At 37.2% G+C, this 15,339-nt stretch overlaps 2 protein-coding genes and 1 pseudogene across 4 annotated transcripts; 2 read left to right on the top strand and 1 right to left on the bottom strand.

Annotated features, from left to right (window-relative positions):
* The first annotated feature begins 619 nt into the window (after positions 1-619).
* Positions 620-3,987, top strand: LOC125201707 (uncharacterized). Of its 2 annotated transcripts, XM_048099929.2 has the most exons (9): positions 620-831; positions 1,016-1,129; positions 1,662-1,750; positions 1,824-1,959; positions 2,273-2,347; positions 2,548-2,669; positions 2,760-2,835; positions 3,297-3,356; positions 3,606-3,987. In XM_048099929.2, exons 2-9 carry the CDS (start codon positions 1,043-1,045, stop codon positions 3,738-3,740), a joined length of 780 nt encoding a protein of 259 aa, XP_047955886.1. In that variant the 5' UTR covers positions 620-831; positions 1,016-1,042; the 3' UTR covers positions 3,741-3,987. The 2 variants fall into 2 exon arrangements, with proteins under 2 accessions (XP_047955886.1, XP_047955884.1); XM_048099927.2 differs by lacking the exon at positions 620-831 and having other exon boundaries at positions 853-1,129.
* Positions 3,988-7,402: 3,415 nt separating this feature from the next.
* On the top strand, positions 7,403-9,158 carry LOC125215463 (calcium uniporter protein 2, mitochondrial-like). The gene is made up of 2 exons (XM_048117267.2): positions 7,403-7,989; positions 8,367-9,158. Exons 1-2 carry the CDS (start codon positions 7,609-7,611, stop codon positions 8,850-8,852), a joined length of 867 nt encoding a protein of 288 aa, XP_047973224.1. The 5' UTR covers positions 7,403-7,608; the 3' UTR covers positions 8,853-9,158.
* A 1,758-nt stretch (positions 9,159-10,916) lies between these two features.
* LOC125211989 (bifunctional bis(5'-adenosyl)-triphosphatase/adenylylsulfatase FHIT-like) lies at positions 10,917-12,831 on the bottom strand (annotated as a pseudogene). Its single transcript, XR_016135235.1, has 5 exons — positions 12,619-12,831; positions 12,423-12,533; positions 11,640-11,786; positions 11,320-11,418; positions 10,917-11,253 (listed from the first exon to the last, which is right to left on the bottom strand). The product of XR_016135235.1 is annotated as a bifunctional bis(5'-adenosyl)-triphosphatase/adenylylsulfatase FHIT-like (transcript).
* Positions 12,832-15,339: the final 2,508 nt, after the last annotated feature.

The raw sequence follows: 15,339 nt of genomic DNA, 5'->3' as shown, positions 1-15,339 counted from the left end.
CCTCGGTCATATTTTAAGTGAAGTATTTCTAATTTGACACATGATTCTAGTAATGTTTTTTTTCTTGATAAATATTAATTTTTTTTAATAATTAAAATATACTCCTTCGGTCACATTCTAAGTGAAGTATTTCTAATTTGACACATGATTCTAGTAATGTTTTTTTTCGAGGAAAGTGGAGACAATATAGTAAGACTAGAGAAAAATATAAAGAGAGTGATATTTTTATAATTAGAAATGTGTCATATGGTAAATACGTCAAAAAGAAAATTACGATGTGGTTCTTTAATTTTGGCATAAAAAGTTGAAATTTCAACGTTGATAGAAGAAAGACACACGCATCCAAATATATAACTTAATTCAAATAGAACAAAGTTTGTACTTTGTACTATATAAAATAAAGTGACCAACCACGACCTTACAATTGGAATACGTAAATAAACCCAAAAATGTTACTTTCGCAAAATCATCAAATAGTAGTATTAGTTCATATTTTCACCAAGTCCAAGTAGACCCGATAACCCGTGTGCCATAAAACAAAAACGAGAATGAAAAATAAACAGAAATAAAAGGTGGAATCTCAATGATTACGTCGATTTTTTTTTTTCTTTCAAAATTAGGTCAAAGATGAACTTTTTTTGTCGAAGAGAATCCAAACAAATAATTCCCACCCAATTTTGATCGTTTCAAAATTCCAGCACTTTGTTCATGGAGAATAAAATCAAAAATTAAGCGTAAATTTTTTCTTGCCTCACAATCAATATATATAGATAGATATACGTAGCAGTCATTTTCCCTCCTGTTGGTTATACACATTTTTCTATTTACCAGGTAAATCAATCATGTGTCATAGAATTTGATCACTCTATATATCAGCTCCACAATTTTTGATGTATTTGATTGCTATTGCAATAATCGTTTTCACATATAAATATTTGGTTGAATCCTACACTCTTCTTTCTTCCAGTTGAATTTTGATCACTTGTTTCACCTACTGCAACTCTCAATTCTGCAGGGGAAGGAAAAAGGGGGAAAAGATCATATGAAAACTGAGCTGATGGATATGGTTCCAATCAAGAAACTGCAGTGGCTCTCGTCTGTTTTTTGTGGGATTTTTATGTGCAAGATTGTGAGTCTGCTTTTCTTGATTGTGTTGAATATGCTGTGTGTAGATTTCATCTCCTTAATGGTATTGTTGTGTTGATGGAATTTAGAGGTGGTGGACTTATGGTAATCGGTGTTATTTTTCTTCATTTGTTTTGTGTATGTCTATATTAGTATCATGGGAATAGAGATTGAGTTGTTGTAAAAAGAACTTTGGATGGGACGGATGATCATATAGTCGATTTCAAGAACATGGCCGCGTTGTTCTATATTGAGTTATTTGTTTCTTCCGTTGTCAAATTGTGTGCATTTGATGATGAGGGGTTATGCGCATGCGTGAGTGAGTGTGGTGACGAATTTAATGCTGTTTTTTTTTTCATTTGTGTTTCGCTGGAAATCAAGAATTTCTCCTAGTCCGGTCTAAGGTTGATACTGTGTGGTTGGTTCCTATATTGACCATCCTCACGACACTAAATGCGACAATGACCATTGAAATGCCCACAGCTAATAAGCATGTTTGTTATTTCTGAATCCCCTTTCTTGTTTTGTTGTTCAAGGTATATGACTTAACAGGAGCAATCAGTGCTTCATTTTTCAAGGGATACAGCAAGCTTAGCAACAAAGATAAGCTCGAATGGAACAATAGGTAGTAATTCTTAGTATAAGTTTCATTGTTTGCTACCTTGGATTTGGTGTGTTACTATTGGCTGGTTGTGCAGGGGGTTCTCCACTTTCCACTCCATTGTCGTAGCTGCTGGTTCTCTGTATCTGCTTCTGTTTTCAGATCTCTTTGTCGATAGTGAAGATGTGTTGTTTATCAACAAGTCCTCGACTCTATCAGAAACCATAATGGGGGTATGTTTCAGGCTTTCAGCTAATGTAAATCATTGTAATATTCTTGAAAATTTACAAACTATGTGGGTTTTATACGACTAATGAGAGGGAACAATATTATTCCCATCTGTATTTCAATGCCTCTGGTTTCCTGTCTAGCATCTTTCAGATGTTTCTCTATTGGTATTCCATCGTCCAATGTGCTCCTTTAATATAACTTTCCCCTTTTGTAAATTACTAATATAAACTCTTTTGCTTCTGTATTTTGAGGTTTCCTTCGTGATATAGAAGAGAACGCATTAACTTAGATGTTTCCTGTCGTTCAATGTCACAGGTATCAATTGGCTACTTTCTCTCTGACCTGGCAATGATTATTTACAATTATCCAGCTTTAGGTGGAATTGAGTATGTAAGTATGAGAACACACCCGAATTCATCAGAAATTTCTTTTCTGAATCCCTGTTTAATCTATCGCATTGTTTCTAAAGTACATAAATGGGCTACTGTAGTATCTTTCGTCTGACTCAAGCTTTTGAAGGGCCTTATTAATTTTGATTAATCCTTCACTTTTTGGCTGATAATAACATATGTGCTCGTCCGTTTTGCTAGATCCTACATCATGGGCTATCCATGTTTTCCATCGTTCAGTCCCTCTTGAGTGGTCAAGCACAATTTTACATATTCATTGTTCTGTTTACAGAAATCACTACCCCGTTTGTTAATTTGAGATGGTAAGCTTAGGAGACATGAATTCGCCAACCCATTTTTCAGTTCCATTTTTTTATTCTATGCATCTATTCATTCTTTTCACACACATTCAGGCGTCTTGATGTTGCTGGACTGAAGAATTCAAAACTTTACATTTACAATGGTGTGGCGTTGTTCATAGGGTGGTTGGTATGATCTATCAAACTTGTTTCAGTTTCAGAAGACTCGTTCGTTTATTTCTAGTCTAAAAATTAGGTAGTACTACCCATGCAAGTCGCAACAGCTAGATGAAAATCATTAGTTGAATAATTGTTTTTAGCCAATGACCAGTCATCAAAATATGTGCTCAAAACCAACCTACTGTCTTATTACTGCTGTAGAAATCTGTCTGTATAATGGTTTTAACTAGATAAATGGAGTAGTTAATTGAGTGAACTACAAAAATGGTGCCCAGAAAATGGCAATCGCACCTTTTTGGTATGTCCAAAACAATGGATAATCACATTCTAGGTGCCGTTTTTTTTACCATTTTGCCCCTGAGGCCATTAAGGGCATATCAGTCTTTTACTTGGTCGCTTAAGACACCTAATTTCTTTGGCTGTCATATTTTTACTGTCATCAGTCTTAACATGTGAACTTGTTACTTTCAGGTTGCAAGGATCATTTTGTTTGTGTTCCTATTCTTCCACATGTTTGTCCATTTTGATCAGGTGCGTGCATGCATGTTTACTGGTTAACTCTTCTTGAGTTACGTTTTATCATATTTGCCATCTAGTAGTAATGCTATTCAAAAATTTTAAGTTAGCATGATTCCGTCTTCTTGAATTTGAAGCAGTAAATTGTCAAATATAATAGGAATATTTAGGCTTCCTTTTAGAGTATTTGGATATTGGATACTGCAGCTAAGGTTTAATTTCTAGTGTGTGCCTTCTTATAAGTGTTTTCTGCTCATCTCTCAGGTGAAGAAAGTCTACTGGTTGGGGTTCTACAGCTTGATTGCAATACCTTCAGTGCTGTCACTGATGAACTTGTTCTGGTTCTGGAAAATCGCGAGAGGTATGGTAAAAACCTTGAGAAAGTCGAAACAGACCTAAAATAGTGATAAAACTATCTAGGATGTAAATTCTTTTGAGCTGGCCGTGCTGAGACTTCGGTTTATAGGATCTATACGCAAGCAACCAACTGTAAAGTCGCCCCCCCCCCCCCCTCCTCTCCCCACGTTTTAGTCTTTCCGAGCTATAGCCCACAAAATATGCAAGGCTCGGACCCTTTTCGTGATGAAATCTTTGTACAGGGATGGTTCTGTGTTCTTATGAAAGTTTGCTGCTTTTGCCAGTGTCACTTTAACATTGTTTGTGCCATAAGATTAAATTCCTGATCTGTTTTGTGGTATTTGGTTGAATCTGTGTCATATAAATTATTTTTTGGAAAACAGATGGATATTTCTTTTTTGAAAAATTATTTAAATTATTTAAATCACATGATAAATAAGAATTGACTCGTTAATTTTTGTCAAACAAATAATGGAGAATATTGGTAAACAGATAGGACTTTGTACACAATTCAACTATGACAGCAAGAGGGAAAAATTTGTCTATGGCTATCTTTCTTAGAAATTTTTATATTTTTAATTGGAGATTTGAATTCCATCGTTTTTATTGGTCCATTGATGTCGACGAAGGCTATTCTTGTGCTCAGTGGCGGAGCCAGGAATTTAATTCTGGGGGGCCCAAATTACTATATTAAAATTTGTGTAGTATTTTTTTGTCAACGACACGGAAATAGCTCTGACATAAGTAATAGAGTGTTGCGCGCTAGAGATAGATAATGACACCGGCGGACCTACATACAATGGGGGAGGGGCTTTAGCCCCTAATGAATTCAAATTTTTAACTTTTTCCTACTATAAAGTTCTAAAATTTATTCATATTTTGTGCATATTATTATATAAAAGCCCCTATTAATAATCCAAACTACATACAAATTTATTTTTAAGGTAAATTTTGAAAATTTAGCCCCTACTCACATTCATTTTTGCGTCCGCCACTGGATAATGAGATAAATAATTAAAGGATGAGTAATAGAAAATTTAGAGATACGGTAACAACATCGACCATCGAAAAAGTTAAAAAATAATATTTTTATAATAAAGATCATTGTACTATTGAAACTAGTTTTACCAATAATATATAGCAGTATTAGTACTTATATATTTTCAAAATTAAAGAATTACTTTCTTCTATTCTATATTTTTTTTTATAATTGTAAGTAAAATTATTCATACAAAATTAATAGCTAATAAGTTTATACTCTCTACGTCTCTCTGTAATGGAGTCGTATTCCTTTTTGGGTTGTCCAACTGTAGCTGAGTCATTTCTTTTTTTGGCAAAAAGTACTTTACTCTCTCTTCATCTCTCAATCTTTTTTTCTTTTCTACTATATTCTCCTTTTACTTAACTCATTTAAAACGATTTTTCTTAAATTTCATGCCGAAAAGTAATACCTCTACTACAGAGAGATGGAGGGAGTACATATAAAATTAACATGAAAAAGTGTTTACAACATAAAATAAATTTATAAGATTATATAAAATTGGTAGAGAAATTTAAGTCCAAAAGAGGCATAAAAAATACTCAAAATCATATTGCTAGACGAGAGAATCGAACCCAGCCCAATTCTATTAATGACAGAAATAAAAGCCAACTGCACTACTTGATGATTTGTAATTCTGGCGTACATATTGCATATATAGGTATAACTGAAATGGCTGGGGGGCCAAAGGGCCCCCTTGGGCCCACCATGGCTCCGCCAGTGCTTGTGCTAATCCCATATGTGGTAGAAGCAGATATTTGTGGAGGTGTATTGTTTTGCAAATTGAAGGTTGGTGATAGGGATGATGCTGATTGATGTTTGATCCTATCCAACTATTCTTACCTAAAGCGACAAGTGTCACTTGCCGGCCGGAAATGTGGCTCCACGGTCGTTATCGCCGGACGACGAGAATCAACGCTCCATCGAGAATCAAACCGTTGCGTCACTCACAACAAATTTGAAATTATATTACTTTTATAAAAAATCCACAATACATATTTGAAATTAAATTATATTTATTTTTAATTATACTTTTAAAAATATACTTACGACTAGTTGGGCTAAATAAAAGCAAATTTGCCACATCCACTAGTCGGGTCCAATGATTGACCCACCGTGGGAGAAGCACCATTTCTAAAGTGCATGATATTTAAGACCACATTTTCGTGGATATACCGGAATCCACCAAAGTTTTATGATATTAGACATCAATACTCCGAATTAAAAAAATAGAAGTGATAAATTTATATAATTGAGATAAATTTGTCATTTTCATAATTTGATTAATTAATAGAATTGATCTATTTAACTGAATTTTCAATTTACTTAATTACCTCTATATTAATTAAAGAGGATAGTGTTATGGAATAAACAAAAGACAAAGAAAATAGCTAGATACTTCATCCGTATCCTACAAATAGAATTCTTTCTATTTTGCTTTATTTCATAAAAATATAAACTTTCTATTTAGAACCTTATTTCTCTGAGATGGTTCTCATTTTCTACTGACATACATTTTCTTATTTTTCTCTTTTATTTTACCAATTTTATATTAAAATTCATGTCGTTTCAAAGGTTCATATTTTTGGAAAACTGATGGAATATTAAACTATACAATAATTATATAAAAAAATATTCGAAATAATATTACTATATAGTGTGTTAGTACTATCGTAATTAATTAATAAAATCTAAATTAATGTTATTATATTATATAGTGGTGGAGGTGGTGTTGCAAAATAACCAAAAATATATATTTCTACTAAGGATAAAATCAACAAACTATGCTCTAAAAATATAGTAACTAAAATTATGTAAATATATTTTTTTCACATAAGTTTTAAGGAAGGATATAATTATTTTACCTACTTCATCATAAGTCATATATATATAAAGTCTAAAGACACTGGCTCATTAAATTGTGGGCCAAAAAATATACAGTATCAGGATAAATGGGACCAAGAGAATAAAAATATAATAATATATATAGATAATTTTATGGTCGGCAAAAGATTGAAGATTTGTAGTGTGATATTATTGCCTAGTGTTGAATCGGACAAAATGCTATTTCAGTAAGTTCCTTCCACCATTCATAAGGAAGCTTCCTATCTTATTTACAGAAAATATTATTGACGTGGACATCTTGAAAATGTACAAATCATAATTCGATTACTACCTAATTTCTGTAAAATAGAAAATGGTATTGTGTGGATTTGGCAATTTAAAGAAAGTTTTGAATTTCGTGAACTAAATATTGCCTGTTTACTAGAAAAATATTGCCTTTTTTCCTCCAAAAAGTAACTATTTGTGGAGCCGCTGAGATTTCGCAATAAATATACCAAATTTTAATGTAAAAGTTAGAAAGATGTATGAATATAGCTTTTAGATGGTGCAATTCGAATTCAATAAAATAATTTGCACACCACTTTGAGTCGTCCACCCTTAAAAGGCTACATAATTCAATAAATTAATAGTAAAACGGAATAATGGCAGTTGAAGCGTCAAACAACAACACCCACTTTGCCTCCAAAGATTTAATTTGATATTTATGGAAATACTAATACTTTTAACTTCTAAAAAATACACATAATACCAAAATAAATCCGACCTTACAGATCTCAGATCTAATGGGGAAAACGTGGCGCTCTAAAAATTGCCTAATTTCAGTTTGGAAAGAGGCCATAATCTATAAATTATTAGGTTAATAATATTATATTATTTGATAAATACGGTTTCCAAAAACTGTCAACAGAAGCGGGCTGTGGTTTTTTCGGGCCGGGCTGAGCCCTATGCATAGTAATAATTGTCTTCAGAAATAGCGCAGTTACGTTATCAAAGCGCCATTGGAGATTTCGCCAAGAAGAAAGGAAGATGTGGAGAAATCCAGCTGCCAATTTGCTGAGGCGTGCGCTGAGATCCCCGGTTTCGTCTCACGCCGCTCGATTATCAACACCGGCCCCGTCAATCCGCCGCTACAGCGCCGGCGAGGGAGAGGGGGATGGGAATGGGAATGGGAATGCGATGACGTATGTAGAGGCGAAGAGATTGATGAGGCTGGTGAATGTGGGGGCGCTGAAGGAGAAGCTAGGGATGGAGGACAAGGAGGTGATTCCCTACGCGGAGCTTCTCCAAGCGTGCGAGAGCATCGGCGTCGCGAAGTCGGCGGCGGAGGCTGCGGAGTTTGCTCGAGTGCTGGATGAGGCCGGGGTTGTATTGCTGTTCCGCGACAGAGTGTATCTCCATCCCGATAAGGTCTAATTGCTGGATTTTTTTTTAGGTTTTTTGCTGCTTCACGTGTTAAATCGTATTTGTGTGTGTGTATGTGTTTGTAAAGGTGTGGTGATTGATGATTGTCGATTTTGTGGGGTAAACCTAATTTAATTTTGAAATCATGATTTTGTGTGTGTGGGATCATGAACAGAAGAAAATTAGGTGATTGATTGGGAAAGTTAGATATATTATACTCACTTTTTGTGATTTTGGATTCGTGGTGGCTTATTTGCGAATTGAATCAGATTGTATTCGAAGATGTCTTGATTGATTGAGAAACTGATATTGAAACTGGATTGTTTAAGAGAATGTTGGCTATATTCTGATTCTGATGATATAAAATGTGGGTGTGTTTTTAGGTTGTAGATTTGGTTAGGAAGGCAGTGCCCCTTTCCCTTATGCCTGAAGACGACGCTTCCAAAGTCGAGCTCCAGGAGCTGCAGGAGAAGAAGGAGCAAATTGATATGCTGGCACACAAGCAAGTCCGTCGTATATTGTGGACTGGATTGGGGCTTGCTGTGTGCCAGGTCGGACTCTTCTTTCGTCTCACATTCTGGGAATTTTCTTGGGACGTAATGGAGCCAATTGCCTTCTTTACAACCACAACGGGGATAGTCATAGGCTACGCCTATTTCCTGATCACTTCAAGAGATCCGTCATACCAAGATCTGCTGAAGAGGCTCTTCCTCTCGAGGCAGAGGAAGCTCATCAAGAGGCACAATTTTGATATCCAGAGGCTGTTGGAGTTGCAGAAGAAATGCAGGGTGCCTCATGATACATGTTCATCCATCAAGAAACGGACTGGGGTCGAATTGGAACCGGAGGACCTTCTTCACAATCGTTGATACCTTGTTATCTAGTAGAGTACTTGCTTTCACTTTTTATCTCTCAAGGAAAAAAAAAGTCTCACAATTAACCAAAAGCTCCATAAATTGCCATGATTTTTCTTGTGCTGCCTCAGCCAATATTTGGACTTGAGGTTGGAATTTTCAATACTACTTCTTAACTGTAGACCACAGAGGACTTGAAAAGTAACTCTGCCTCACCCTAGTAATATGTATCAGCTTCTGACTGTCTTGAGGTGACATATATAGTTTTGTGATGCATACAAAATTGACCTTAATGATATTGCAATTTGTGCTTTACATTCATTCCTTGGCTTCTATGATTGCTAGTGTTAAATTATCTCATTGTGGCTATTAGTAACACAAATGAAATTATGAACTACTCATTAACTCAACTAATATTTACAGATGAACTATGTTTTTTGTAATTACAATGTTTACAATCGACACCCTGTATATTGTTGTTTAGTTTTCTGAGAACGAAACAAGCATGGTTGAAAAGCATGCTAGGTATGCATCAGTGGCTCGCATACCATACCATACTTCTGCAGCATTCACGTGATGCCTCTTGTCATCGTTCCACATCAAGCAAGACGAAGAAATCACAGATTCAGATAACAGGTCAGTGCTTGCGCTTGAATTGGAATAGCCATATTGACACTGCAGCAGCTGTTTGTTATGCTCATGTGCTCCCCTCTTCTGCAGAGTGACTGGAGTATGAAAGGCAGTGCACGTGATCAGGCCAATGCAGCCGTAAATGGGCTCTTGAAGCCTTGCCCTGGCCTATAGACCAAGCTTGCAGCAGCATCTCTTGTATAGATCAAAACAGCCACAGGTAAGAAACATTGTGGGCTGGCTGTAAGTGCTAGTAAAAGAGTGTTAGTAAATAATTGCAGCATTTTAGGACTGGCACCAACGACACAATGCACGGCAGCCAATTTCTCGGGCTCTGACACAGGGAAATGAGGGAGGGACAGGCTGTCTTCGATGCAGCATGGCTGGAGATGCTCGCGTGGTGCTTTTGCTGCTGGGCTCCATAATAGAAATTGGCAAAGAGTGTACATATTTTCCTCTACCACCTTTCGTGTGTGTTTGAGGAGAGGAGAGGAGAGGAGAGGAGAAGAAGCTGGAAGGTTCATGATTGGAGAAAATCCAAGTTTTTGATCAATTCTTTATTTCATTGGTAATTCGCTTTGCTTATATCTTTTATGTACCATCTATTTAAGATATTACACCTAGGGTAGGGGCGGGTATTTGGTTTTCGGGTGTGTTGCCAAACCGATCTGAATTATTCGAAAAAATTAACTAAACTAATATGATCTGAAAAATCAAAATTGCATAAATATGTCAAAAAAAACTCAAAAACTAAAATCCCAACTAAAAAACAAAAAAACAAAATTGCACAATACTACATTCAGAAAGTCGACTTTTTATTTATAAAAAAAAAAATTACTATTAACCAAATAGCATACCCAAACAATTACAATATTTATAAAATTGAAATATACTACTACTAGAAAGAAATTTGGGTTTTTGTTTTATTTATTTTTTATTTTTATTTTGGTTTTATGCATACAAACCAAAAAACCAAAATTCGCCAAAAATTTTAAACAAACTAAACAGAAAAACGAGCTGAATTTTAAATTTTGATTTGGTTTGGTTCAAATGAGATATTCGATTTTTGGTTATTTTGCTCACTCCTATTAACGGCTATCATATTCATGGCAGATTCTTCATGATAGTGTGGAATACTAGTTAAACTTGTTTGAGTAAAAGCTCAAATCGAGCTAAAACTCACAATAATAAGCTTGACTCACTAATTTAAAACCCTAATTTTTTAGTTAGAAGTGAGTAATAACATATTTTTACAAGAGACAAGTAGAAGGTAAAATGTAGTTTCTCAGAGACTGGTATATGATATCAGCCAAGCCAAATGAAACAAAAAAAGGAGATACTATATCTAAATAATTTCCCTAAAAATTCACCAGCCGAAATCATTCTCCTGTTGTATTGGTCCAGATTTCAATACATTTGGCAACCCAAACTACTGAATAAAATCAAGAATGTCATGAAAAGAAAACAATATACTATAGCAAATAATGATTTTAGTCACTTACAAGGCAAGAACACACCATTCGAATTGCTTGAACCGCAAGCTTATTCATAAAGAGCCGAAGTGAAAATGTTAGACACGGCCACACGAGGACAGGTTAGCCAAACCAGTTAATGAGCAATATAGCCTGTATTGATGGTTTCTTAACCTAAAGAGGATAGCAAGTGGTTTCTATATGAATAGTTTTCTGTATTGATCCGCCTCTTCGGCCATCTCTTCCATGCTTCTGTCCTTTCTTTCCTTGTTGAGATCAAGCTTCTCCTTCAGCTCCTTCTCCTTCGCATCTATCTGTTGAAGGGAAGGATTAGTAGGGGGAAGACATGACTGGATTAGGATACGAGCTATTTTTCTTACAGCATCGTAGATCTCATCATTCTTCTCAAAATCACCACCTTTCCATGGAACTATGTGGATGTGGACATGAGGAACGGTCTGTCCAGCCTGAGGCCCGTCCTAATGCAAAGACGAAAAATCCAGATATCAGAACTCGGAAGAAGCAGAAGAAGACATTGTCATAACGTTTATTAGATTTCCTTAACACTAGATAACACGAGTTCTAGTCAACAGCAAAAATGGAAACCAACGATCTCACTCTCGACTAAAAAAGGATCACTAAGTCTCTCAAGGAGAAAAACAAATAATGATTCCTTCTCATCATTCATCAGTGATCTTACTTAGATTGCAAGTGTCAGTGAAGATGCGTTGTGGTAGGACTCAAGCTGGCGCCCAATCTTCTGCGCCATGAGCCATAGATCGCTGGTCTCATCAGGCGTGAGATCAATGAAGCGCTTAACATCAAGTCTTGGGCAGACAAGCACGTGTATGTAGTGTCAAGTTAACCAAATGAGAGAAATATGAATATGCCAAGACATGTATATTCATATATTCTTCTCTTTTTCTTCATATGGATTAACCATGGTACAGATATTCAAGCAAAGAAAAGGGCATAAAATTCTTGATAACAAAGCACACACTTTCTACAAAAGTTTAGAACTGAAATGAGTTGAAACTTGAAAGGATGTTTGTGCCAAACTAATCACTACGGTTAACATGCAAAACATGATCACCCAAAAATTTCCGGTGAAGAAACCGTATGAATACATATGGATTAAAGGATATGACCTGCAACAGAAATCAAAACACACTACAGTCACAAGACAGAAATGCAGGAGATATAAAAAAGGTGAAATAAAGCAATATTTTCGAAAATACTTAGTATAAAACATTAATCTCTCTTCCAGTTTTGAGCTATTCTCATCAAACAATTGTGTGAAACAAACCATTCATCTCAGCAGAAACAGTTAAAGCAAATGAAGGTTAAACTGGGAATCGGAAATTCAGCTGGACAATTCATCAAACACATATAGGACAGGATAAAGTCTGCCGTTTTTCACTTTACAATTTGTTCCTGCAGAAATATAAAACAAAAAACTCCGAAATAGGAAGTGGAAATGCATACCGGGAAGAGGAGGGCGCAGATTGACCATAGCGTACGAGAATTCAGTAGAGTAGAAGACTTCTTTGGGGTCGATTTTGTATGGACCAAATGTGAAACTCTCAGATTCCATCTACAATATCTCAGGTAAATTACAAAAACGTTACGTAATCAGGGTATACTCTAATTTAATAGAATTGGGTTTCAATAGTACTTGCCTTGTGAGCGCTGCGAGTACTGGCGGGGGAAGAGGCCGCGCGTGGAGGGGCGTAGGTAGAGAAACGCGGCCGGAAAATTATGGGAAGTAAGGAAATGTGAAACCTTTAACATCAGCGGTGGCGCTGCCACCGGAAAAAGCAGCGGCGGCTGCGCGTGGATACTTGTATACTGTTACTCTGCCAAGCGGGGGTGTTTAATTAGTCCTAAACTTAATTAAAATATCTAATTATTTCAAAAAAAGAAGATGACTGTATTAGAGCTTCTCCGGTGCAAATAGGCCAGTCATAGGCCAGTCACTCTCTCTCCCTGCCACGTCAACAGCATTAAAAATCCACCTGCCACATTAGATTTAGGTCAGCCATAGGCCAGCCGCGATAAAAATAATTCAAAAAATACTACATTTATGGAATTAAAATTACGATTAAATTACGGAATTAAATTTACGAGACATATACGAGAAAATTAATTAATTGCATTAAAAAAGGTACATAGATAAAAAAATTTACATAATAAAGAAAAAAAACTATCGCCGTGCAGTCCTCCGTGCCCACAACTCTTCAATTATATCATTTTGGAGTTGAATATGAGCATCCACTTGGCGCATATCGGCAAATTCCTTGAGGCGGCCGGCTTCATCGAGAGGTACCCCACGTCGTACGCTAGGGGTGACCGTTCCGTGGCTTGGACCGGCTTCATCGTCATTGGCCCAACTAGTCAGTTGTATGCCTTCGTCTTCGACGATCATGTTGTGCAGGATAATGCAGGCGTACATTATTTGGGAAACGCATGTGACATCCCACAAACGCGTTGGACCTTTAATTGCCGCCCATCGAGACTGGAGCACACCAATGCGCGCTCCACATCCTTGCGCGCCGACTCCTGTCGTTCCGCAAAGTAGGCCTTCCTTTCATCACTTGCGTGCCTGATCGTCTTCACAAAGACAGGCCACCTAGGGTATATCCCATCCGCCAAGTAGTAGCCCATATAATGCCGGTTGCCGTTGGCCACAAACGAGACGGCTGGACCGACACCCTGGCACTTCTCGTTGAAGATGGGAGACGAGTTCAGGACGTTGAGGTCGTTGTTCGACCCGGCTACCCCAAAATACGCGTGCCAGATCCACAGCCGGTAATCAGCTAAGGCCTCGAGGATCAGCGTGGGATTCTTTGACTTGTAGCCGGTCGTGTAGGCCCCTTCCAGGCAGTCGGACAGTTCTTCCACTCCCAATGCGTACAGTCTATGCTGCCTAACATCCCAGGGAACCCATGCTTCTCCCCGTGCATCTGCATCAAATTCTGACAATCTTCGGGAGTAGGGCTTCGAAGGTACTGCTCACCGAAAACGTTCATCACGCCCTCACAGAAATACTTCAGACATTCCAGGGCTGTCGACTCACCGATGTGGAGGTACTCATCCCACATGTCTGTCGCGCCTCCGTAGGCCAACTGCCAACCGCATCGTGCCTGAAGCGGAAACACAGATATCGACGCTCTAATGCGCCAACGATATGCATAAACAACTCTCTGCGCATTCTAATACGCCGCCGGAACATGTTCTCTGAAAAGTAGTCGTCGTACAACCGCTGATGTGCAGCTACGTGATCCCGATCAATCACTGCTCGGCGGTGTATAACCCGTGGAGGGCGAGGTATCGCCTGCTGTTCCACCCTACGCATGTACCGCTCCATCTCGCGGTTCATGTAGGCATTCATAGCCTCGTTCATCCTCCATTCGTACTCCTCAGCATCCCCACCACTACCACCACTGGTACCACCCGCGTTACTCATCGCTCGATGATGCTCTTGTACAGAAAGTTAGAGAGAGAGAAAATTCGTTAAAACAAGCGGTGCAAATGAAAATGAAACTAAAATCGTGTTTATATAGGTTTAAAAAAAAAAATTAAAAATCGTCGCTGGCCGATCGGGCCGCCACAATGGCGGCCAGCGCATCGGCCAGCCACACGCAATCGGCTAGCCTTGGCCGGTTTTTTCGCCGAAATTCGGCTAGCTTGCTCCAATGGTTCGGCTAGCCGATCGGCTAGCCACGTCAATCGGCTAGCCGGCATTGGAGATACTCTTATACTCCATCATATGCACTTTTCATTTTAGTCCAGTCCCATAAAAAATATATGCATTCCATTTTTGAAAAGTTATATCAATTTAATAATGTATGTCCAACTATCCACTAACACTACTTAACTACAAATCTCCTCATCTCTCTTTCTCTATCATATCATTCTCCTCGTCTCTCTTCCTTTACCAATTTTGTCTTAATTCCCGTAGCTCCCTATTGCCCATATTTTTATGGGACGGAGGGAGTATAAAAAGGCAAAATGACTCAACTAATAAGTACCACTCCTACTTCTTTTTTCACATTCTATAGAAATAGTTCATATTCATTTATAGAAATTTTTTTCTCCTTTTTTTCTCCTTTATGAGACTCATTATTTACCAGATTATTTCAATTACTTTATCTTTTACGCATTAAAACTCGTACACGGTGCAACCACAAATAATAATTTATGTGGAAACGGAGGCAATATATTACTCACTCCATCTATGATTAAATGTCCCATATTTGACTGACACGAATTTTAAGAAATTATTTGACTTTATAAAGTAAAGTGAATAGAAAAAATTAATGGAATGTGAGACTTACTTTTATATATTGATTTTATTATAATAAAATGTGAGTTGGATTAGTTAGTTAAATATAAAGTCT

This window comes from Salvia hispanica, chromosome 2, assembly GCF_029641045.1.
Source record: "Salvia hispanica isolate PSC_SH4W2 chromosome 2, Shi_PSC_v1, whole genome shotgun sequence".
Lineage (NCBI taxonomy): Eukaryota > Viridiplantae > Streptophyta > Magnoliopsida > Lamiales > Lamiaceae > Salvia > Salvia hispanica.
Note: the sequence above shows the minus strand (reverse complement) of the source record. Positions and strands in the feature narration are given on the sequence as shown.